The sequence below is a fragment of the Schistocerca piceifrons genome, chromosome X (genome assembly GCF_021461385.2).
Source record: "Schistocerca piceifrons isolate TAMUIC-IGC-003096 chromosome X, iqSchPice1.1, whole genome shotgun sequence".
Lineage (NCBI taxonomy): Eukaryota > Metazoa > Arthropoda > Insecta > Orthoptera > Acrididae > Schistocerca > Schistocerca piceifrons.
Window position 1 is genome coordinate 233,004,730 of NC_060149.1, and position 27,272 is coordinate 233,032,001.

Here is a 27,272-nt window from a genome sequence, read left to right on the forward strand (position 1 = left end):
CATCTCCCATTTCAAAGCTTATTATAAATTGACTTGTAGATGGTATGTTCAACGCTGTGTCTACATCAACACTGAATTTGCTTTGACCATTCCTATGCTGTCATGCCAGTCTCTGCTCTTGCCACACACATTAATCTTCGTTAACTGTTGCTATGCCATTTGTTCCTAAATGTCAGAATTCCTGCTATGCATTCCACAGGAGTCAGCTAAAGATGGTTTCTGATGTGTAAACTGAACAAAAGTCAGAAAACACAGGGCGAATTGCTCTACTTAAACAGAAGTGTGCAAATATCCAGGTGATATGTCATATCATTCTAAGAACTGGAGAAGCTGGATAATTGATGACGCTCTTCTGTTAGCATTAAAAATTTAAGAACTAGACCAATTCAAGATGTAATGTAGAGCCTAAACTGGCTCATGTTGTTTCATAGGAACCAGTTAAGCAATGTAAATATATTAAAATAAGGTACTAGCAAGGAAGAACACTAGACAAAAGAGAAACAGTCCAGCTTTCATGGAGCAGCATCAGTATTTTCTGCTCTGGCTGAATTTTGTTTCTAATCTGTCTTAGGATTCCACATTTACATTAATACATTTTAATTTACAGATCGAAAACCACAAAGTTAACAGTTTATTTACGTTGATAAAATGAAAGTACTATTGTTCACTTCTATGCTAGGTAAAAAAAAATCCTTTTCTACATGAGTAATATATTAATCAGCCATTATTCATGTATTTACTGGAAAAACAGCTCATCAAATAAATTGCTGTAACTAGAGGGAAGTTTATCGAGCTTGACAGATTTCTGATATATTCATGTTACACGACACATGTACACATTATCATTCATACTATGCATTGTAAAACAACAATTCGTGAAATTATAATTTGGAGGAACACAGTTTAAGCAGATAACAAGTAATGATAGATTTACAGTTCAAAAATATCATCCTCGTTATAAACTAAGGAGAAAATGGAAATTATAGCATAGAACAAAAATGTCTGATTCATTATGCTCTCATAAATATTGGAACATTATAAGTGCATACCGAACTGATGAAAGTAATGAAATCAAGTAACAGTTCATGAAAACTACACTATACAAAGTGATTGTTCAGAAAGAAACTACAATTTCCTTCATTCACCAGAGAATGACATGATATGTTGCTACTAAGATTTGTTATCTGCATTCACTTCTTCCTGAGAGATATTTGCAAACCTTGTGGTCTTGTAGCAGAGGCATGTAGAAAATCAAGCATCAGCCAAGAGCATCCTATACATGCCAATAAGTGAATGTTACTGTCACGTTGAGTCATTCAGTTCCATATTTATTACCAGAGGTCTGCCTGGATAAGAAATATGCTATCCACTCTCCATCTGTAAGACTTATTTTCATCTGTTGATATTATGATTTTGTAAGTCACATTAAGATATTTGGTATGCCTTGTCTGAATTTTCATTTACTGAAGTAGGATCTCATAATTTACACTCCACAAACTAAAAATGCGGAGGGCCCAGCCATAATCATATTTTAACAGAACATATCCTATCACATTTTTTAAATGAATATCATAAGTTAAAATTTTCTGCCACAATTGCTGGTATGGATTTTGTGGAAATTTTACATGAAACCTTTAGGCAACATTGGAAGGCAATTGAAGTTGTGTTACAAAGTGTCATCTCATCTCATATACTGTTATATGCTAGTTTTGTAGTTCATGCACACTAATTCACCATAATATTAAACATGTTAGTGTGCTATACTTCCACATGTAATTAGCACTGCAATGTGTTCTTGGAAATATATTTAAGAGAAAAATCAATGGATTCACTGATTTAATACTCATTACTTGTGTTTTATGTGGCACACAGACTGGAGTCACACCATGAAACTAAGATTCCAGTGGGTGGAGTATCCTAGACATAACTTTGTGGCACCTTTCGATAATTGTATAAGTGACTTCTGTTACTGAAAATGAAAAATAATAGCTTGGATGTAAGCAAGATGTTGGTACAATAGAAACAGAATGTACATGTGACTGTGCAAAAACTCCAAGAAGAAGAGTGTCTTGCTCTCTTTAGCCTTTACACGTGTCAACAACTTGTGTGTTCTCTCCAGAACACTGTACTCAAACCAACATAGTGACACTCCATCACAAAGGGCAATAACAGTGAACTGAAACAGTAGAAATAATGCAGAACACTTTTTAATAACGAATTTTGTGGAAATATAATTAAAAATATGTGGATATACTCAGGTCATATTGAAAGAATGAGCCCCAATAGACTCTCAACCAAATTATGCAATTATTTTTCTAAACAAATAATCAGTAATTCAGGGGTCAAAAAATCAGAATGGATGTATATGAAGAATGAAGAAAATGTAGAGGAGAAGGAAGAAAATCAATAGTTGAAACTAATGTGGTCCATAGTGGCTATTACAAACAACAACAACAACAACAACAACAACAATAATAATGTAAGGCTGTCATTGCAATAAGTCTAACATCAAAATTTTAAGGAAAAACATCACTAATTTTACACTACATATTTCCTTTATCCATCTAATGCTGGCTTAGACATCACAAAAAACTGGAACAATTGGGAAACTTAGAAAATGAGAAATAATTTTATCTCTAAGACTGAGGAATCTGTACAGCTATCTCTGTTTTAAAATATACTACTCAGAAAAATAATGTTATCAGTTGCCTGTGGCTTGAAAGATTTGCAATAGTCCAGGATTATTTGCTCCACAGCAAAGACACTCTTCTCTGATGGTGTGTTGCATGATGGAAAGGAGCAATGTAACATTCACCTGCTTCAAAAGATAGGGATATGTGCTTTTGTCTGTGAAAGCAAACTATTATGTCATTCCATGCCGTAAACTGAATTTTTTCATTGATAAACATCACTGTTTCATCCTCAGAGTGCTGATATCTGTTTTAGATTCGCCTTGTGGTGAGTCATGCTATTCATTGGAATATCTATCACATTTCTGTTTCTTTATGGGAACTTTGGATATAGTATTTACCTTTCATTTGATCTGTGGACACTTTCTTGCTATTATTTCCTAAATTTGTGGATCATTTCAAGTTCTGATATTTAGCATTTTAATATATTACAAGAGTGTGTGTTTCTGTTGATTCCCATTTATATATCAAAAGCAGTTTTTCTGAAGCCTTCAAATTAATTGAAAATGGAGTCTCACCTTCACCCCTTTCCAGAAATGAGATTAGTTTCAATGTCTACTACAGATACAAATTAAGGGTGTATGTTTTTAGAAGTTTCAAGACCATAGCAGGCATTGATAAATAGAATTATAAAGCTTCATTGTGTCTTTCAGTATTTTTTTTTAATAGAGGTAATTAAATCAGCTTCATTTTTCTTGTACAAAGTAGCCAAAACTAGGAACCACTATGGACTAATGAGGTGTATTATGTCTAGTTAGCTGCAATAGGTGTCCATCTTTCACCAACCTTTGTCAACAATGCTGAATGTTATCTCTTTCCAAAACTTAACGAGATCCTATTGATCCCTGCAGCTCACTACTCTAGCACAGTACCGAGGATGTGTGTTAAGCATGAAAGTCCATTACACAGGTGAGCTGCTGTTACAACATTTGGACTTCTATTTGTAACAAATGGACAGTTTTCAATGGTTCCAAATAAACCAAACACTGAGAATATCTTCAGCAGCTCCACATCAATATTCTCTCTGTTTCTCTCTCGTCCTCTATTTTTTTTTCTTTTTTTTAATCACTGGTGTACTACACTCAGTCACCAAGTTTTCTCTTTTCACTGTTAGTTATTTAATGTGCAGCCACTCTCATATAGTTTATTTTTTATATAAATTTGTCCATAGTTCAGTTGTTAGTGCCCCTTCTACACATCCGAAAATTTGTTTTACCTCTCTCAAAACAGTTTCATGTAGAAGATTGGTGGTTTTCTGTAAATTCCTTGAATTTATAACTGGATAAGTTTGCATGTCCTTAGCAGTCACTGCCTCGTATTTGGCTTCCACATCAATAACAGAGGGTGCTGTTTCAACAAAACCACCTCCATTTGCAAATTCAAAAGGTAAAATGTCTTTACTGAAGAGGTTGACAAGTTTTTCTTTGTTGCATCTTCCATTAAATTTATAAAGAGTTAAGGAATTTTGACATCTCACATAGAGTAAGCAACCTTAGTTTAGCGTTCACTGCAAGAGTATGTAAAAAAAGCCACTATATCCTTAATTTTCTCCTTAGCATCAAAACATTACCCAAACTACTGACAAATCAACAGTCAGAATTTGTTGTTGTTGTTTAGTGTACAGTCACCTTGCTTCACCTTTAACAGAATAAAATCCACATTATTATTTTATTAATGTACTCTCAGTAGTCTTAACTCTGATGCACACTGCTGTGACCGCACACTTCGGACATCGTAGCGCCTATCCGTACACAGAGCCTGCAGAACAGCTTCACCAGAGTTTGCAGCTAGCCTAGAAACAACTTTGCTATGCCAGGCATGTGATCACAAATAGTTCTGGCATATACATTTGCCAATGGGCCTTTATAAGGTGGCACACTGCCGGCAAAAGGTAGTTCAATGCATCGCTCAGAAGAATACGGAGCTGCCGCCACGGCCAGATGCCTCTTCCACCTGGCCGATCTCTTGGTATAGTCGACGAACCTCTTGACATTGTAGAACTGTTTGTGTTCACTCCCCATGAAGCAGTGGGTCTCTTATTATTAGTATATTACTACTATTATTTGTGTCTATCTGCAGTTGGGATTGAGTCAGTTGTTCTTTTGGATATTGTATTATTGTTTCGTTTTGGTGAGTCCAATAAGTTGTTTTTGGTCTAGTGTTTTCTACATTCCTATTTTGTCAGTGCAGATACTTCACAAACTTTTAATCACCCAAGTACTACAAAGAATTAATGGAGAGTGGCAGACTTCACATTATCTACAATGCAGGTAGCCACTGGCCAGGGATGTTATCCATCACATGCTTCACAATTAGCACAAATTAGTGCATGTAAAACACTTGTAACTAGGAGATAAGAAAGAAAACAGATTTCTTTCAAGCCATGCCTTTGCAAAAATTCCACGAATACCCTTTAGACTTTGGCTACCTTTACGTTCAGTTTGCAATGTCACTTCATGTAGAAGACTTCACTAAACACATGTAATGTAAGTCAGACCAAAATTTTAGTATTAACCTTTAACTACAAAATAATTATTAGTACTGTGTATATTTATAGATATACACATGGATATCCACATTGGTACAGGTTTCTAGCTGAAAATACTGACTGCAGACATCCACACAGACTAATTATTACAAATGTATGTTTCAACCAACTTAATGTGTTCTGTATGGACTACCACTGACTTGTTTTGCTGTATCTTGTGCAGGCCACCTAACATTATAATCACAGATATTTCCCGTGTGTCTCTGAGCAGCAGCAGTCCTCTTAAAAGACATGTGCATCTTCAAGCATTCTGCAAGAAAACTGCCAACCAAACAAGTTGTGCTCTTATTGATCCACTTCAGTGGCTAGGTGGATGGTACATGTCACTGGTTCTCACCAGATCATCGCACATCGAGCAATGCCTGGTACATTACGTATGATGCAACAGCACTGCCACAGGCATTCCATACGAAATTGCTGTAATTACTTTACATCCAAGGCTTTTCAGCTAAATACAAATTATACTTCTTATTTGTTTTTCTATGATGCAAAATGCAGTAAATCCAAAATAAAAACAGTTAAGAACAATTTTTGTATAGTTTTTCACACTATAATAATTAACACCATGACAAGTGAAGAGTCCATTTCAGGGTGCCTCAAGACTTTCATTTCTCACAAAATATGTGGAAAATTGCAATGGGGTGCACAGAGATCATAGTATGTTGACAGATTCCTAAAGTATAGGGTAAGAAAGCTGCACTGTTCAGCTGTAAAAAAGAAATAATACAGCATACAGCACCTCATAAGAATATCAAGACCCTTCCTAAGATTACTCAGCAATACTTCCATGCAAATGGTAGTTTATTTTCTTATATTCACTAGCAATTTGGCACCAGATTTCACACTTACATAAAATATGATAACACAAATTTGTAAAAATGGCTGTTGAAATAATGACTGTAACACAACATTCACTTCAGACTTGGGAATAAAAACAGTGTAACACAAACCTGAGTGTGGCTATCTTGGCGAGCATAGCATCACAGACAGTGACATCTCCCTTGATGGGCACAGCATGATTCCGATCCAACTCTAAGCGCAGTGCTCTCAACACTGCTTGACTCAGTCGGCTGATTTCAGCCAAACCTTTAAGGCCTGGGCGATCTAAAATTGCAAAAAGATTAGTACTAACATGTTTTATGGCACATGGTATTTGGGAAATAAAGTGCTGTAGGTCACAAATAAGCTCCAAAATGATGTCCGAAAAGAGTTATCAAAATTAAGTGACCCTAATATGACATGACTTAGTCTCAATTTAATTAGACCTTAATATTCAATATAATAAATATTTTCATGAAGCATTCTTAACCAAGTTTGTTCCCTGGTGCTAAGTTATTCTACTCTCTCTCTCCTCTCTCTCTCTCTCTCTCTCTCTCTCTCTCTCTCTCTCTCTCTCTCTCTCTCCCCCCCCCCCCCCCCCTTTCTCTCCCTCTCTCTACATCCATCCATCCATCCATCCACATCCATCCATCCACATTATCCTAGTTTAGCACCCAGTACCCTGACCGATCTAAGGGGTTGTGTTGAGAGATGAGGAGGTAGCGAGGAGGAGGTGTGGGGAGGGGGTGGAGGAGAATGGCTGACAGCAGGGAGGGAGAGGCAGCTATGGAACAGGGTAGTTTATGCTAATTTAATCCTCTGTCTCCTGAGCATGTACATAGTCTGAATTCAGAACAAAGTTTGCCTACTCTGAATAAAAATGATAATATAAAAGATTAACATCCCCTGGATTAAAGGAAGCATACATATCATCCAAAAATAGTGTAGGAAGAACTATATGTTTATTACAAAGGGAAGAGCTATGGTTCATGAAGAAGAAACACTCAACACAGTGATACAGAACTATGCACAATAAGTAGAATGTCTGTGTTGTACATGTTGTGTGGCAGATTATAGGTCCAATGTAAGGTCACAAGATGCATGCAGAAGCCTTGTCGGCGTATGTGTACCTAAGAAGTGCCACATGTATGCAGGCTACCTAGGCTATGGTGTAGCACCCTGATCCTCGTATCAAATCCCAAGTGGCATCCAGTCAGTCATGTGGCACTTCAGTTTACAAAACCACTAAGACTTTTACAGAAATGGTTAATGGAATGTTGGCAGTTTGGAATGAGTTCAATTCTGCAGAAAGCCTATTTCTTCCGTATCTCACTTCACCCAAACCAGGACCCATAAAATGTCAATTTTTTGTCTTAATAATGAGGTCCCTCTAAGACTGTAACTGTGTCTTGTGGTCAGAAACCGCAGTGGAAAAAAGAATTTCCAAACTGAAGCTGATCAAAAACAGGCTTCAAAGCTTAGAAGCTGAAAATGTCTCATGATGGTGGAATGGCCACAGTTCATTGTATTTGCCAGTTCTTGAACACACTGACACGAATGAGTGTGGATTAATGTGTATAAATGATGCTCATCAAACTAAGGTCTTCCTGAATGGGGAGAATCAAAATTCCTGGCTGACTCCACTGCTGTCACCACTCTATAAGACTCAAACAGAATAATATGTTGGAAACATTCTGATTTGTCTACTCAGCATTCCATTTTCTGGCATCCACAGCTCTGCTCACTATCTCCAAATGACAAAATGACAATATGTAAACGCAAATAACAACAGTGAACTATAAATAAAAACTGACAGTCAGTAAACAAACCTATAGCTACCAAAATGCCAACATGCGAAACAAAAACGCTATGAATGTATGCACTAAACTGATATAAAACCTCTGATGTACAACACTCCATTCTCACAAAACAGTTCACATCATCATAGGTGTAGCTTCATAACTGAAGATTCACTCAAGGATACAACACAACATAGAAGAAAAATGGGTTGCATTGATGATGGTTTGTAGTAATTTGTATTTGAACATCTCATGCCAGATTATTACACCTCATTATATTAATCATACTCCATTGATCCCACAGAAAGGAATCTCTGGGATGCGGCAAAAAGGGAAGAATGTTGGTTTTATTTAAAAACAATCCAATGACATCAATTAACATTATGAAATATCATAATATTACAGTTAAAATATTGATTATACTATAACCCAGTAGATACATAAATATTAATTGTTTCTGTGAAGATACTCTTCAATGGAGTAAAAGAAGTAGCCCAACAAATTCAGTCCTTAATTCCAATAAATTACCCACAAAGCAGTAAGTGTACCTTGGCATGTTGTTGTAAACATGTGTAGTCATGTATTGTGATTCATTTCTGTAGAAATGTTAAGCCTGTGAATTCTTTATAGAAAGTGTTTTTTTCTTCTTTACCTTAGGCTTCACCTGTGTACACATACGTCACAAACTGCACACATCTGATCTTCCTCCCTCTCTCTCTCTGTGTCCATCTTCTTCTCCTCCTCTCTATTCGTATCCTCTTCACCCTCCATCTGTCCACGCACTAATCCACCCTCACTCTGCCTGTGTCCTCCTCCACCCTTCCTCTGTCCATCTTCCCTTCCACCCTCCCTCTGTCCACTTCCCCCACTCCCCTTCTCTCTCTGTCCTTCTACCCCAACCCCCTCTATCTGTCCATCTGCCCATCTGCCCCCTCCCCTCCCCCCTCTCTCCCCTCCCCTCCCCCCCCCCCCCCACTTCTCTGTCTCTCTCTCATGTTATCACCAGTAGGAGTTAGGTGATTCTTAGTACTTCTTTCCACACAATGAGTTGTATGACTACCAAATTTAGTTGAAACTGACACAGTGGTTTAGGAGGAGATGCAGAACACACACACACACACATATATATATATATATATATATATATATATATATATATATATATATATATATATATATATATATATATACAGGCAAGAATATTTATAACATTATAATACATATAGATTATATTTATACTTCTCACTACTTTTTAGAAACTACAGATATTGTTGATAACAGTGGACATTAGCGAATGTATGCATTATGAAACAACTGTTAAAATATTAAGTTTTCTTAAGTAAGGTCCTTGTAGGATGTTCCACAACTAATACAAGATACAGTTCTTTTAATATACTTCTGTGTTCTGAAATTAGAGGATGTTTCGCATACACCATAAGCACTATGTCAAGTATTGTGTGGGAACTAGGACTGTTGATATTTTTAAAAATATCAGGAATCCGATACATCATTACTTTATAAAATATCATTATTGACTCTTAATATATAAAGAAGTATGGATATGTCAATGGAAATATATCAACATATCTGCCTATAAAAATATTGGCTGCACATTGTAAATATACAGCAGGTTTTAGAGCTGTATATTTACATACAGATTTATTATTAGATATTCTGCACATCGACAAGCTACCAGCATGCCTACTCCTCTCAGAGCAAGAATTGAAAGAAAACAATGTACACTCATGCTCAGCATAACCACTTTGCTAACAATGGTAACTCCATGTAAGTGGCACAATAAAAGGTGTCTGATGGGTCTGTTGCTAGACTTAGTCACATATCAGATTTGGCAGGAATACTTCAAGTCTACTTTCCTGTCTTTTTCTTTGTGTCAACAGCAATGACTTGGCAGTTGCAGTGTCAAAATTGCATACTGACGCTAAACGTTGCATTTTCTGTTGGTAGCACTGGGCACCAATTACATCACCTTTTGCCCTCACATGTCTTCACCCACAGAGAAGACCAGTCTTGTCATTTAGATTTTTTTTCATCTTTTTCAGCAACTGTTTTTGAAGAATGTTGATGCTTGGAAATCTTGTTATTCCATTCACATCACCCCCCCCCCCCCCCCAGTGCAATCTTTTGTGCCATATATACTTGCTTCACGCAGTCAAAAGAGAAAGACTGGGTGTGATGAAAGCTTGAAAATTAGTAAGACTCCTTCACTCACTGAAAGGAAAATTATGTTCTACTACAACTTTGAAAGAACAACGTCAAATATTTACCAAAAATTGTGCAAAAATATAATATAAAGTAAAAATATTAGCACTTGATATTGACATAAATCAATATTTTATCAACAGTGTTAGTGGGAACCACTACAAAGGTGGCAGGTTGTGTTTACTGTTTACACTGTGGTCAGTTCCTCGATCTTTGGTGGGTAGTGTATCAGTTTTAACCACATTCTGTCAAGTTAAGAGTGGCCTTGGAAAGAAATCTGAGAAAACTGTTGGCCCCTTCAGCACTTATGACTGATGTCCAAGTAGCACTGAGTCTGCTCACAGTCTGTGCACAAGGTGGCAGGTTGTGTTTACTGTTTACACTGTTGCTTGATCCTTGCTCTTTGATGGGTAGTATATCAGATTCAACCAAATTCTGTCAAGTTAGGACTGGCCTTGGAAAGAAATCTGAGATAACTGTTGGTGCCTTCAGCACTTCTGCCTGGTTCCAAGTAGCACTGCTCCCAGAGTTGTGCACAAACTAACTCAAACCATCCAAAGTTAAGGTAGTACACCGACAGACCGATTCTGACACTGTCACTTGTATATCAGTAATGCAACTGGCTATGGCAGTTTGTGCACTATGAGAAGTAGATTCTCAAATGCTCTTTTTTCTAATTTTTTCTGCATTCTTCAGGAATGTTAACTCACAGAACAGTAATGAGGTTGGTATTCTGAATAATCCTCGCCAGTTAAACCAAGAGCCTCTGTATTGTGTGAGAACAGGAGCACTATGTGAATTAATGCAACACAAATTAATGACATCTCTTTCCAGCAAACTTTAACTTATGATAGATATGGAAGAACATATTGCAACATCTTTCTTGGGATTTAACAACTAAAAGCTATTTTGTAGAGGACAATGCCAATGCACACACTGCCAATGAATTTATGAAAATATTACAAGATATTTTTGGTGACAGGAACCATCCTATACTACCCTTAAATAGAGAAACATTATCTGAGTTTGTCAGTTACTGCACTAGTGTTACTTTGTAAAGTGTGACTGAGTTTGTGCAGAGATCTATGAACAGATGCTACTGACACACCAATGTGAAGTGTCAGATGTTGCTAAGATTTTCTTGGACTCCTTTCCAAGGCTGCTCCTAACTCATCAGTTCACATAAAACTGAACTGCCACCTGCCACAGCCCAAAGAATGGAAAGGAGAATAAGCGGTGATAAGAGCCTGCCTCCCTGGTATTAACTCCTGCACAACACTGGGCACAGTGCCTGTGTCATATGTGAAACAGACAGCATTGTCACACGAAGTTAAATTTTGACCCAAAATTATTCTGTAATTCAGCAGTGAATGAAAATACTCATAAGAAATCAGTTTTTTTCTTTTTTAAATAATCTATGAAAGCCAGTTATGCAAACTGCAACACGTAAGCCCATGGTACATCACAATTAAGTAAGGTCATCAAAAACACGTGTATGACACATTAATACAAAATATATGAAATTAAAAGAAGATTTTGTTTTGAAATAACATGTTTATAAAGTACACACCTGTTGAAAGCAGAATGCATGCTGAATATAATGCCAGTTCTGTTTCTGTTAACTTCAGTTCAGCTACACTTTTTGCAAATTCAAACACACATGTCACCAGCTTCATTTCAGCAGTCTCATTAGTATAGAAGGCATCTTGTGGCAGCATTGTGTCAGAATAGAGTACACTATTTTGACTTAGATCATAATATCGACTCATCCGTAACACAGCAAGCTCAAAACTACCTGCGAGGCAAGAATATTATAATGCTTACAAAGAAAAGCATAGAATTTGCTTATGAAGTATCAAATATTCCGTGTATGCATATTTGTGAAATAATGAAACTAGTGATTTATGAAACTCACAAGCTTCTTACCATAATACAACTGTCAGAACAAAAGGCACACACACTACTTTATTACTTATATTTTCTTCAAAATCTGTATTTTTCTGTTAAAATACTACATAAATTAAAAAATTTCAAATATTCTTCTTCTTCTTATTATTATTATAAATAGTGTGCTGCAACAAATTAACTATTGGTATTTTTAACTGTAAATTAACATCAACATTTTTGAAAAAAATTTAAGTGTGTGTAACAAATAATTGTATAAGACAATGAATGACTGTGCTAGTACTTTTGCTTTATTAGTAAGAAATGCAGTTTTAAAACAACTCACACAACCATCTTTGCTGTAACTGTAATGGACAATCAGCGTAAAATAGATGAGGCCTGTGACATTGATTTAGTGAAGGTTACAGCAGATCAGTAGTATACTGAAAAGGCCAAGGTCACATTTTTTTGTGAAGAGCTCACAACAAATAGCAGTGAGAGTCCTTCACATTTCTTATGAAATATATGATATAAACTCCTGGAAATGGAAAACAGAACACATTGACACCGGTGTGTCAGACCCACCATACTTGCTCCGGACACTGCGAGAGGGCTGTACAAGCAATTATCACACGCATGGCACAGCGGACACACCAGGAACTGCGGTGTTGGCCGTCGAATGGCGCTAGCTGCGCAGCATTTGTGCACCGCCACCGTCAGTGTCAGCCAGTTTGCCGTGGCATACGGAGCTTCTTCGCAGTCTTTAACACTGGTAGCATGCCGTGACAGCGTGGACGTGAACTGTATGTGCAGTTGACGGACTTTGAGCGAGGGCGTATAGTGGGCATGCGGGAGGCCGGGTGGACGTACCGGCGAATTGCTCAACACGTGGGGCGTGAGGTCTCCACAGTACATCGATGTTGTCGCCAGTGGTCGGCGGAAGGTGCACGTGCCCGTCGACCTGGGACCGGACCGCAGCGACGCACGGATGCACGCCAAGACCTTAGGATCCTACGCAGTGCCGTAGGGGACCGCACTGCCACTTCCCAGCAAATTAGGGACACTGTTGCTCCTGGGGTATCGGCGAGGACCATTCGCAACCGTCTCCATGAAGCTGGGCTACGGTCCCGCACACCGTTAGGCCGTCTTCCGCTCACGCCCCAACATCGTGCAGCCCGCCTCCAGTGGTGTCGCGACAGGCGTGAATGGAGGGACGAATGGAGACGTGTCGTCTTCAGCGATGAGAGTCGCTTCTGCTTTGGTGCCAATGATGGTCGTATGCGTGTTTGGCGCCGTGCAGGTGAGCGCCACAATCAGGACTGCATACGACCGAGGCACACAGGGCCAACACCCAGCATCATGGTGTGGGGAGCGATCTCCCACACTGGCCGTACACCACTGGTGATCGTCGAGGGGACACTGAATAGTGCACGGTACATCCAAACCGTCATCGAACCCATCGTTCTACCATTCCTAGACCGGCAAGGGAACTTGCTGTTCCAACAGGACAATGCACGTCCGCATGTATCCCGTGCCACCCAACGTGCTCTAGAAGGTGTAAGTCAACTACCCTGGCCAGCAAGATCTCCGGATCTGTCCCCCATTGAGCATGTTTGGGACTGGATGAAGCGTCGTCTCACGCGGTCTGTACGTCCAGCACGAACGCTGGTCCAACTGAGGTGCCAGGTGGAAATGGCATGGCAAGCCGTTCCACAGGACTACATCCAGCATCTCTACGATCGTCTCCATGGGAGAATAGCAGCCTGCATTGCTGCGAAAGGTGGATATACACTGTACTAGTGCCGACATTGTGCATGCTCTGTTGCCTGTGTCTATGTGCCTGTGGTTCTGTCAGTGTGATCATGTGATGTATCTGACCCCAGGAATGTGTCAAAGTTTCCCCTTCCTGGGACAATGAATTCACGATGTTCTTATTTCAATTTCCAGGAGTGTATATTGGCTTTATCTCAAAACTGTCTGAAATTCAACTGTGTTATATATGATGATGAACCTATATTAAAGAGATGGTAAGATACTTGCACAAAATAATATGTGAAATTTTAAGTCTTGTGATTAAATAGTACACTTAACTGTGACTACACATAGAGACAAACAAACAATGTAAATAGAAGAATGTTAAACATATTAACCTTTCTAACTTATTTAAAGTCTAAAACAAATGAGGAAGTCAGAGTTTAATATCTTGTTGACACTGAAGTCACTGGTGAAGGACTTCTTGTACAGTTGCAGAGGTTAAGGAAAGGAAACTTTCCCAAAGAAGTCATTGTGGAGTTTACATGTTGTGATTTAGAGAAATCAGGGGAAACATATGAGCATGGCTGCATAGTAGCTGAATACTAATTTTCTAGAGCATGAATTAAAATCTTAACAACTGTGTCAACATGCTAATTGAAGATGCAGAAAGACCAATCACACAAACAAAAATAATATATCTGAAGCATTATTTACATTAGTCAATCAAATCAAACAACTGAAACACATAATTAATTTATGAATAAAATAAATGAAGTAAGTAACATTTAATCTTTAGTATCATTTCTCTTAGAAAGTAGGAAGTAGTTAAACAGGAAAGTAGTTTTAATTATTAAGTTAACAAGAAATGTTAATATGAAGAACGTTGTAAAGAACTGCCCAGTTGTGGAAAATGATGTAACTATGTCAAACAAATAACTGAAAATGCAACAGACTGCCCTCTCTTGAAAGCCATATGAAAAGGAACTTCAAAATTTAATTATATTTAGGAATAAGTAACAAGAAGTTAAATGGTCTTCTGATCACTGTATTTGAAGATCTAGTAACCTAAAAATTTCTTAAATTAACTTTCTTGAAATGTTCAAGAAAATCTTTCTAATTAAAACCATACAAGTATATAACAAAATGACTACTGGACTTAAACTTTTTAATTCAAAGTATAATAATTTCTAGAAACAAGAAAAAGCAACTTCACAATGAACTAAAATATAACAGAAATAGGTATTTCATTCAGTATGTTAGAGGCTATCAAGTTGTGAAGGCAGCCACACAAAGGGCTAACAATAATTTTATTTTGAAACATAAAAGTAAGACCATGGCAGTGTGGTCTGTTGTCAAATCAGAGATAGGTATTACAGTTAGTAGTCATAAAATACCTAGGATTAGACATGATGATAGTCTTATTATACAGTCAGCTCAAATATCAGAGTGTTTAAATGAATTCTTCATAAATGTAGCATAATACCAGAGTAAATTGTATCCTTCCTCAACTTCACCAAGAAGCTCAGTATCTTACAGATTTTAAAAAAAGTTTTTATAAAGGATGGGGTAAATATTATACTAGCATAAAAAAATTGTTGGATGGGGCAGGGTACACAATAATGTGATTAAAACAGTACATCATATAATGGCACCTCCACTAAATCAAATAATCAACCAACAGGGATGCTTTCCTGATGTGTTGAAGTATACAGTCTGGATGTGGTGAACAACTTTACTGAAAACATAAACAGAGGATTAGATTAGAGGAGGAAAGTTTGCAGATATCTTCCGGAATCTTACAAAAGCCTTTGATTCGGTAAACCATACCTTACTTATCTATAAATAAAACAAACATGGGATTATGTATAATGTTTTGCAGTACACAAGAAAAGGGTGACTGTCAATTCAAATGCTGTGAATTCTTACTCTAAATGGGTGTTTCAATTACCGCATCATAAGGTGTGCCTCAAGGCTCCATTCCAGAGCCCATTCTTTTCTTACTCTATGAAAATGACTTACTCATAAAAATAAATTTCCCATCATTTCTATTTACAGATGATACTTCTGTTTTTATTTAGGCTGATGATGCTGAAAAAACTCTGCGCTCTATTGTGAACACACCCTATACCCTAGAAAACTGGTACTAGTCAAATGGGTTGGAACTGAACATTGCAAAAACCTGTATGTTACATCTCAAAACAAAAAATTTAAGATGTGTGGAACTTGAAATGCAGTCGAACAATCAAGTTATGGAAGATGTTGATATACTCAAAATCCTCAGAATAAAAGTGGACAAGATCTTAAGCTCAAATACACATGTTGACGTCCTATCACACAAATTAAACAGCTTTGCATTTTAAATGCAAATACTAGGAAATTTTACTGGCATGTGTACAAAAAAATAGCATATCATAGTTATTTTGAATCCGTTATTAGGTATGGTCTAGTTTTCTGGAGAAGTTTAAGCACTGTGTCTCAGATACTGAAACTGCAGAAGAAAACTGTCAGATACATGTGTATTGCACAGCAAAAAGAATCTTGTCATCCATTATTTTGGAAAGAAGAAACCTGATAGTTCCATACCTACACATTATTACATCCTACAGAGCACATAACTTATTTGAGGAGAATCAATTTAGCTGCACTTATAAAATGAGAAAGAAAGGGAATTTTATGATTCTTAGACAACTGAATTATATGCACAGTCTCTGGGGATGAAAATATGCAATAAGTTAATAGTCAAAAATATAATTGTGATAAAGCCAGATCATCTAAAAACAAGGTGGTGGGAGATTTTGTGGGTGGAACATTACTATTTGGTAAGGAAAACTGATACTTGAGCTAACTATTAGATATTTTCTCTAACGTAACTTTATTATTATTATATTGTTGTTAGCATTAGTTCTCTGTTTGTGGTGAAATTTTACTACAAATATTTGAGATGTCTCTAGTACATGAATAAATGAGATTGATTATGTATGTTATGAGACTAATAAACCACAACTGAAAATACCAACAGCCTGTACAAAAATTAAGAAAATTGCATTGAGAGTAGTAGAAATGCTATTGACTAAGTATTCTTACCTGCTTTAAGAAGCACAATTTGATCATCCTGTGAGAGTTTCATAAAACCAGGCACCATTTTTGCAAATTCAATGATTTGCTGAATAACTGTTGTTAATTTCTGAGCACACTCTAGCCACAGTTCCTCATGTGCCTGTGTAAAGTAATTGAAAACAAAAAAATGTAAACAGTAATAGGTAACACATACTGAAGGCACTAACAAAAAAGAATGAAAAGTTTCCCAATAACTGTTCGACCAATATTATAGGCATTAGATTTCAATCTTCCATCTTCCATCTGTCACTTACTCAAATTTTACTTCAATTTCTTTAGAACAGAAGTTTAGATTATTTTGTTTTTTATTGTTGGCCAAATGTATTCACTATGACTATCAAAATAGACTATAGCTTCCAAAAGGAAAGAAACATTTCTCCAGGGCTGTAACAGACAGCAGATGAAACAAATGGAGTAGTAACAGGGGAAAAATCTTCTGTTAAGTCACACTGCACACCACGACAGATCCTAAATGCCAACGTAAGTACAATAAGTGGTGACTCATGAGTATACATTCTGGGTGTTCACAAATTTTTAGATTCGGATAAATTTGACAGTGTGAAATTAATAGCATCTGATGTATTAAAGTTGTGCTTATGAAAAGTTTATGCAACCACAGGCACTGCAAATAATAATAACAGTAATAATAATAACAGTAATAATAATAACAGTAATAACAATAATAATAATAACAATAATAATAATAACAATAATAATAATAACAATAATAATAATAACAATAATAAGATGCATAGCTTATCTGACAAAATAAAGAATTGTTTTTGTGGAATTTTGTTGTTTTGTACATAATTAAGTACAGTTCAAGGCAACAAACAAAAAGTGTAAGCTTTCACAACTCTTCATTTTGTATTTTTGTGTAAGTGGGAGTTTTCATGCTTTTCCATTTTTTTCGGACAAACGTGTAAGATCCCTAACAGATGCATTAGTTCATGAATTTACTTCCAGGCTGAAAGTCAGATATTCTTATGCTGCATCCACACAAGTTGTGCTAACTGTACACTTCCTTGTTAAAAATTCTCTTGTAGTTATGCTTATTTGATTTCATAACTCTCTCAGTCAAAGGATCTATTCTCAGAGGCCCTAGTTCCTTTGTGGCCAACTTTTCCTGGTAATTTACTTTTCTGTCCCCAGAATGAAATTTTCACTTTGCAGTGGAGTGTGTGCTGATGTCAAACTTTCTGGTGGATTAAAGCTGTGTGCCGGACTGAGACACAAACTTGGGACCTTTGCCTTTTGTGGGAAAGAGCTCAACCAACTGATCTACCCAAGCATGACTCACAACCCATCCTCACAGCTTCACTTTTCTGTTAGGATTTAAAATAGATTCACCATAGTTCATGTTTACATTGCACACAAATGCTAATTCCTGCACAGTAAACAACAAACTGCAAAAATGAAGTGCCATTTATGAAAATGATTAAACTCAAGTAGTAATGTCTACAAACATGTCACTTGACTAGAATGCAAATGAGACACTGAGATCAATAAGGGCCTAAAGCACACCACTGTTGATCCCAAATTTAAGTGAGTATCAGAGAAGCCAGTGATACAACTTTTTGTGAATTTTCATACATACAGTGTGGACCCACAGCACAGATAAACCTTACCATAAGATCAACAGATATCAGAAGCACAAATAAATGGTACAATCCCACAATCAGTGGTGATGTGATTTAGGCCCTTATGATTCACAGTGTCTCAAACGGATTACTGTACAATAAAATTCATAACCGAATATACTATAACTCATTCAGAAACCCACAAAATAGGTTTACTGTCAGTACAACTTTAACACATACTTATGTATGATCTAATTTTACTATATAGTGAGTGAATTAATGCATCTGAGGAGTGTGCTATCATCTAGCAGGATTTATGCCAAGTGAACATGGATAAAAGTCTGCTGCAGTGTGCTACCACCTGGTGGCACTGGCATAAACTTCTAGTCAAGCGGCAAGGGCTAGCTGAGCACATCGCAAACTGTGCATGTTGTTTATCAAACCTGTATGTATTTGAACCATAAGGCAATTATGTCATGTGAGCCACACATGGGCAAAAGCTGCTTAAAACATGCATAACTGAAGATGTGCTCGCAACCCTGATGCCAAGTTTCATGGAATGTAGAGGAGCAGTAGCATGGTCAATTTAAGTTCTGTATCTTTCAGATTACAGCGTCTATGTTATGTCTAACAGGATTCAAAGAAAAATAATCAATAAATCCACAAGGCTTTAAAAGTTAATGTGTTTATATGCTCTCATGCACTCTTACTTGCAAAGGTTTTCAAGAATTTAGTTCATAACATGGAAAACACAGCACCTCTAACAGCTGTGAGATTGCATCATAGTCAGTTTTGTATGAATAACGGTCTTGAGGGACTCATCAAAGAGAGAGATCAAAATCAACAACTGCATTTCCCTATGCAGAGAAGAATCAGTATATTGAAGCTTGGGATTAGTGTTTATTTTATTTAAAGGAAAATACACATTTTTCGCAAATTTCCAGTTCCTAAATTAAGTTAAAAACGTATTTAAACAACCTATGAATCTAAAATTTCTAGAAGGCCACATATCACTATATTAACAATTACATTATTATGTGTATGATGGTAAATCTTATCAGTTTGGAATATTCAGTACAAAGTACAGTATGTGTCAACTGTCCTAAACATTTTACTTAATTCCCATTTTTCTTTCATTATCTTCTTTTTGCTTACATCATTTGAACCACTGCACAGTACTACATAGCCTTCTGAAAATAAACTTATTACATCTGTGGATCATGCTTCTTCACATATTTCAGAGAGAGATGTGCGAGGCTTTATGAAGACACTTGCATTTACAGTGAATTGTTTGTGAAGAAGAAAAGTAAATCCATGACCATAACCCTCTCCCATTACAATTACTTTCTTCTTCTGCTCAAGATTTTTACTGTTTTTAGATTGTACACTTATATAATTATCACCAACACATACATTTTCCAGAACAGTACTTACATAGTTCTATGGTTTTCAACTAAGCCTAGAACTTCAAATCTATTTAAAAGTAAAATAATGTCATGCTTCTGAAATTTAACTGAGGTTTTAGCAAAAACAAAATCAGACTTATCATTGTGAGAATTCATTTCATTGAGATCTGATGACATCAATGGATTCTCAGGCACACCAATAGTATACAGGTGCTGATCATTTAGATCATGCAACTATTTTTCAAGATCTTCAATTATTTCACTTCGCAATTCTAAGTCTAATATTTCTACCAATGTTCAGTTTCCATGATACACAATGCACATTACCAGGTCACTGTTTCATTCAGGTATTTAAGGTTCACTCCTGCACAGTTTTCATGCAGCCAGAAGTCTCACTGTGTAGAAGAAACTATACACCACAGTTTAAAGAAAAACAGATAAATATTTACATAGGTCCTAGCAAGAATGATTTTACAGCTAATACTAACCACCTCAAATATATTTTTATGTTTATTATTATGACTGTAATAGCATGTGTTTAAATGTTGATCTTGATCATTGAAACAGGCTATGAACTTAATTTTATCTGTAATCACAGTGAAAGCCTGTGTTATATAGCATTTTGTGTCTGGGAGTCGGTGTATTCCTGTATACATCTTTTTAATTTTTGCAACAGATGAAAGTCCAGAGACAATTAAATCTGGTGAGTGTGAAGCCAGTTTTGTGCTTTTGTATATCTCAGCCAAAGAATTTCATTAAGAAAACACTGCAGTTGTGCTTTTAAGAGAAAACTGTCTCTTGGTACCAAAGCAAATGGTATATTTTCACATTTACATTCTCTTTGTAGCTCATGGTGTTTCATAAAGTTCTGTGTTGGGAACTTCCTTGTTCATATTTTATGTTCACATTAATGACTTGCATAGTACTAAGCCATAAAAATCCACATTGCATGGGGGAATCAGAGGCACTAATTGAGTAAAGTGATAAATATCTCATCATTACCAGTACATGGTTCAAACCTAGGGTATTATAAACTAATCATTCTAAAACTGAAAATATATCTTTTGTTCTATGAAATAATGATAATTACAGTACTTTAGCTAAATATGTTCTTATTTATCATGACCCAGAATGAACAGGGAGTAATCATACTAACTAAATATGTAAAAAGTTAGTTGAGGACCTCCATTCATCATGTAAAGTTATGACTTTTACAAATACCAGGGTAGTTAAGGGCATTTCTTAGGAGTGAAGAACATGAACCCTGTACATGATATTTTAAGATTATACTAACAATTTGATATTTAAATCTCTGTTTATACTCAGTTTGTTTGGTTCATGCCAACGTAAAACAGCAGGAGTTGACTGACAGTCCATACATAAGTGTGACAAGCACCTAAGGCAGGTAATAAATATCCCAGTCATCAGAAACAGACACAAAACTGTTGCATAAGAACAAAACTATTCAACATAGCACCACTGCAAACATGCAATGTGTCACTGAATGCTTTCATAAATTCAGTAAAGCGGTAATTACACAAAAAGTACTTTCCACAAGAGGTTAGCAGACTGGACTCACATTCAAGAGAATGATGGTTCAATCCCGCATCTGTTCATACTGATTTGGGTTTTCCATGATTTCCCTAAATCACTTCAGGGAAATGCCGGGATGGTTCCTTTGAAAGTGCATGGCCAACTTGCTTGCCCATCCTTCCCTAATCCGATGGTTTGGTTCCCCCCTCCAAATCAACCAACCAACTTTCCACAAGATAAATATATGTGACAAAGATAATCTTAGCTGTTAATACAACTGTTACTGAAATTGATTAATATTATTGCTGCATTTCTTGATGTTTATGCTGTGTTACACTGTTCACTTACTTTATAACAAATAAATAAACCTAAAATACAAAACTTTCTGGCAGATTAAAACTGTGTGCCAGACTGAGACTCAAACTCAGGACCTCTGCCTTTCATGGGCAAGTGCTCTACCATCTGAGCTACTCAAGCACGACTCACGCCCCATCCTCGCAGCTTTACTTCCGCCAATGCCTTATCTCCTACTTTCCAAACTTCACAGAAGCTCTCCTGTGAACAAAGGCAAAGGCAAAGGTCCCAAGTTCAAGTCTCAGCCTGGCACACAGTTTTAATCTGCCAGGAAGTTTCATATCAGTGCAACTCTGCTGCAGAGTGAAAATCTCATTCTGGAACCGTAAAAAATTATACATAAAAATCAGACTACACCCACTTTGAATTGTCAACATAAAATTTTCATCATAGTCATTATTATAGACTGATAAAGAATAAAAATATCATAATACTTACCATGTTTTTGTAATACATTATTTTTGACATATCCTGTGGCTTTCTGAACATTTCATGGATATGTTCTATAGTGTATAAACATGTTCTCGCATGTGCATCTGCTATCGTCTTGCTTAGCAACTCTGAGATCTGGGCAGGATCTGTAAATAGTTAAAGAAAAATATGTATTTTCTGAAGCACACTATCCTATGTAGATACTAATTCTTAAAACCACCAGTTTCACAGTTACAATCAAACAAAAAAGTTGAATGTTATAGAATTATTATGAGTGAAAACATGTCAGTACAGTTCTACAATTTATTATATGAGAGATTCATTTCATGTCAACAATGTTATAATTTTTCATACAAATCTGAACTTCAATCTGAAGCCATTTCATTCGTTATTTATGGAAGTATATTAAATTATTATTGTTGGAAATAAATATAAATACAGAACATATTCCAATGTTTTGCATGAAAACTGATAAACTTTAAAAGAAAAAATCCTTAACAGAAAACCTGAACTTAACTAAGTAAGGACAAGTCAACCAAAATTACTCATAGTTGTATTTCCTCAGAGGAGTGTACAATGTAGGAAACATCTCTACTCATAAACAACACACTGAGAAAAAATACCCATTTCTATTACATTGCTTTCATTATTAGTTCCTGTAAAATCAGTGTTAAACCAGCTTGGAAATAAGTATAGTTTCATTAACTGTCTTCTGCATTCAAGGAATATTTGCTGTACATTTAGAGTAGAGGAAGATTATAATTCAGTGACTTTAATGGTTCGTTAGAGAGAGTACAAGCTGAAATTATAGATGGATAGGGAAGAAAATCAACCATGTGTGTGTATTTTCCCTCAGAGGAACTACAACTGCATTCACCTTAATTCAGTTTGGGAAACTTAAATCTGGATGGAATGAGAGGGATTACAACCCAACTTCCCCTTTATGCAAGTCCAATGTTTTAATCATTACACCACTCTGCTCAGTTAATAAAGAAGAGACTTTTTTAGAGTGTGGCCATTTCAAAGTTTATTAAATATTGAAATATGGTAGAGATTAGAGGACAATGGATTGACTAACTGGGAAAATGTACATTTTCTTCATTATACTCTAAATAAGAAGTGTAACACTGTTAAATAAGTACTTGCACAAACAGATATTTCTAAAAGCATTGCAGTGTAGCCTCTTCTTTGGACAATGTAAGTGCTCTTTATTTTAAAATCATTGTTCGTGAAAACATAGGCCATAAAGGAAACTTCATGTTATCTTGGCAGTCACTGTTGGTGATGGAGGAAAAATTCATTTTCTTGAGAAGAATGTGATGAACTTTGTGTCAGCAAGACATTGTATGGCCCATATGAAGAAATGTACCTTATGACATTTTCAGTGAATCACTGCAAGTCTTTCAAATTGATGTCACATCAGTGAGCATTGTCTACTTATGCAGATAGTTTCTAAGTTACACTTCATTACAGGGTGCTACCAGTCATTTAGAAACAAACCTTAGGCTTCAATGTTAATATTTATAATTTTTAACTAACAAATGATAATAAAAATCACATTTAATTTCCACTGAAACAAAATGATTTACCAACTCAGTGTTTACTATAAATACCACAGTGATTTTCTAGGCATAAGCCTACTCAAGGTAAATTATGATTTTCTGCTTTTGAGAGTTAAATAATTCCACATTGCCAGTTACATGAGGCAAGGTGAGGCTATGGTTTTGCTTTTAAGAAAGAGGAAAGAAGATTATGATTTAATGTTTCATCAATGCCAACAAGGTTAGAATTGGAGTATAAGATCATGTTGGACAATAGTGGTGCAGAAAATTGGCAAGTACCTTTTCAAATGAACCATGTTAGCATTTGTGTTAAGTGTAACAGAAGCCATAAAATTATCATATGAGAATTTCATCTCTGCCCTTTCGGAATGTGAGCTAAGTAGCCATTGTAACATCTTATTTGATAATATAACTTCCAGTCTAAACCATGGTGGTCTTTAAGACACAACAAATTGCCACAAGTACAAGTCGCATTGTCAGGATAAATCTTAAGACCAAATGTGTGAAATCCAAACAGTTGGATACTACCCAGACACTTAACAACTGAACAAAAAAGTGTTGATTTCAACAAATCATTAGTGTTACAGGTATTAGACATAGTGATTATATTTTTGTCTAAAATCTAGTAATTCCTGAAAGATAAACATTTCAAGTTTTGTTGACAGTAGTGATAGCCAGTAAAAGACGACATTGCACCTACTACTCAACTTTTAGTTAAGTGAAGCTTTGCATTGGAATGGCAGTAAAAGCTGAAAGTACTGAATTACAGCTATCACAAAGCTATATAATGTCATGGAATATCAACATAATTCCTTCATGGTGAATGCTTTCTGTGCATCATAACTTCCTTGATTTTTCTTCTTTGATGAATTAACAGACATTGGATATCCTTATCTGAACATGTTACAATGGTAGATAATATGTAAAATATAGGAAGGTTCATTTGAGTTTACAGCACAATTTGCTGTGGTGTGAAAAGCTTATTGTGCAAACTGCTCTTTGGTTATGGCTAAACCATTCTCAGTCATATCTTTTCACTCAGGTATGCAGGAAGTATCAGAGAGAAATTTAAATGTTAGAGGCAATGCCAGACTGAGGGTTTAAGTCAATCAATGGAGGTTGCTTGGATAATCCAACTCATAAGAAACATTCCCTTGGAAAATATATTCTTCATACTTAAATCTATGTTCTGAATATAAAGCTATTGTGATTAATATACTGTAATGTTTTTATACATAAGTGTGCCAGCAGCAGTTCCTGTTAAGTTCTTGTTACCTTATTTAAAGACTGTGAGGTGTGATCAGGACAGAAGGAAGGAAGATTGGGTTCAACATTCTGTCAACATTGAGGTCATTATAGACAGAGGTGTGATCAATCAGTTGCTCTCTTGTCATGGTCCAATGTCAACATAATAATGGAAAAGGGTTTATAATATTATTGAAAATATGAAAGAAAATAAATAATGAGAAATGAATAACAATATGTTTCATTTAAATGAATAGGAGTACTTTGGTCCTACTGGACAATAATGCTAATTTTCTACTACTGCCTTCAAGAAAAGCTGCCTATAAAGAAGTTAATTCTTTTATAATTAAACTTACTGAAGTTTATGCAACTTGTGTAACAACATGTGTAATTGATGGGAGAGGACATAGTTCATCATGAATTGGTTGAATATATGAAAAAATTTAATAGTATTACTCATTAAAAGAAAGGAGTGGACAAGTTACCATGAAGGTATTAAAAGAGAATGCTGACAATTGGATGAGTAGAAACAGTTCTAACTGGAGACTGCTCCTCACATACAGAATTTCTAGTCATTAGTACTCGAAAGTGATGATATGAACACCATGCAGATCTGCTAATATTACAAACAACATGGGCACAAGCGGAAGTAACAACTATATGCAGAGATTTCCTTTGTGACTCTTCAGTTGTTTCACATGTGATGAACACCCCTTCTACACATTCAAACAATGCTTTTCCTGTTAACACATTTTACAACATAAAATGTTTTTGCTATAAGGATTGTTGGGTTTAAATCTGAAATCCATTCAACCATGGCACAACATTACAGAACATTTTATTATTTGTGTACTGGTACTACTGTTGCCAAGATTTTAGGATAGGTAACTTTCATAGGTGGAGAGGTGGTAGTATGGGCCAAAAAATGAAAAATGTCGATAAAATATGGGCTAAAAAATGCTTATCTCAAGAGCTATGGGCAACTGTCTGTAGAAGGGATGCGTTTCACAGCGGCAAAGATGAAAAACACCCATAACTCATAAGGTGTGCATTTTAAAACCTGTGTTACTAGACATTTTTCTGAATATGGCCTACCCTACAGTATTAGCAACAACAGTAAGAGTAGCCTACAACAGTGCCAGTACATGTAATTCCACTGTAGCAAGATATCAGAATGATTTTTGTTTATAACCTTTGACTCAGTCATTGCCCAACTGTTGTCTCTTACATCAAATTGATACATTTATGTTTATCCACCATCCCTGAAAGTTTGTATCATCATCATCATCATCATCATGGAATCATCCTGTATATATGAAATATGTGGCGTCGGAAGTTTGCATGGGGTTATGTTTTTCTATATTGAATGAAGATATTCTGAAAGTTTTATAAACAACTAATAAATATAATCAGTGAAATGTGAAGAATATTTAATTCTCTAGTATTTGTGAACACTGTGAGCACTGATTAAATGTCAACATAATGGCATGCAGTGAAAGGAGAAATTGATGTTTTCCCATGTATTTTTCCTCCATGTAGTTCACATGCAACACCACAAAGCATCAAAAATTATTCTGGAAACTAATGGCCAACAAGGTATTAACCAACTATATCTTACACATGTTCAATGAATGATAAGCCAGGTATTCATGCAGACCATAAAACAACACATTTTCCACACAGAATTCATATGCAATGCTGCAGCTTGAGACATTTGCAGTTTTTATACAACCGCACCCAACAAAATGATGTGAACCATTGTCAGATCTAAAGCATGATGCAAACAGGCCCACATTTGTCACAGTGCCCCTCACTGAATCATCACTGTGGACAAAACTGTACATCTGTTACAGCCAGAGAGACAAGCTGGCAGCCATCCTGTGCTGTGGCCACATTGTATAGTGAGTACTGAGATTATTGCTATGTATGATCTCCTTCTATGTAGTGGTTACAAATGCATTACTGTTTATAAACGTGACCTATATAAGCTAAAATGTCACAATACGGTACTGTAAAACAACCATTCCACATAGTTTGAACTTGCATGCTGATTTGTACCATTCAGTGATGACTAAGCATACTAACATTTGGTTCCATATTTCCACTTTAATGAGACTGGCATAAAACTGATCTGCAGGGCCTACATTTATGCCATATCCATGTAGTCTTAATTGATACACAAGTCTACATATTCTTCCAAGCCTGGTTTCACTTGAGTCAGTCTTTCTTCATGTTATACCTCTCACAATGATTAGTGTACATGAAATGATCTGAGTTCATTACAAGTGAAAGCTGTTTTGTTAATAGATATTTTGGTATGGCTCATGA

The 27,272-nt window shown here is 36.1% G+C and overlaps 1 protein-coding gene across 1 annotated transcript in view; it reads right to left on the bottom strand.

Moving 5' to 3' along the window:
- LOC124722990 (probable nuclear hormone receptor HR3) overlaps positions 1-27,272 on the bottom strand; it is a gene marked incomplete in the record, with an annotated part of 435,770 nt that overhangs the window by 3,608 nt on the left and 404,890 nt on the right. The window contains 4 exon segments of the mRNA XM_047248158.1: positions 6,189-6,342; positions 11,647-11,871; positions 16,800-16,932; positions 22,144-22,283. Coding sequence (XP_047104114.1) covers positions 6,189-6,342; positions 11,647-11,871; positions 16,800-16,932; positions 22,144-22,283 — 652 coding nt within the window.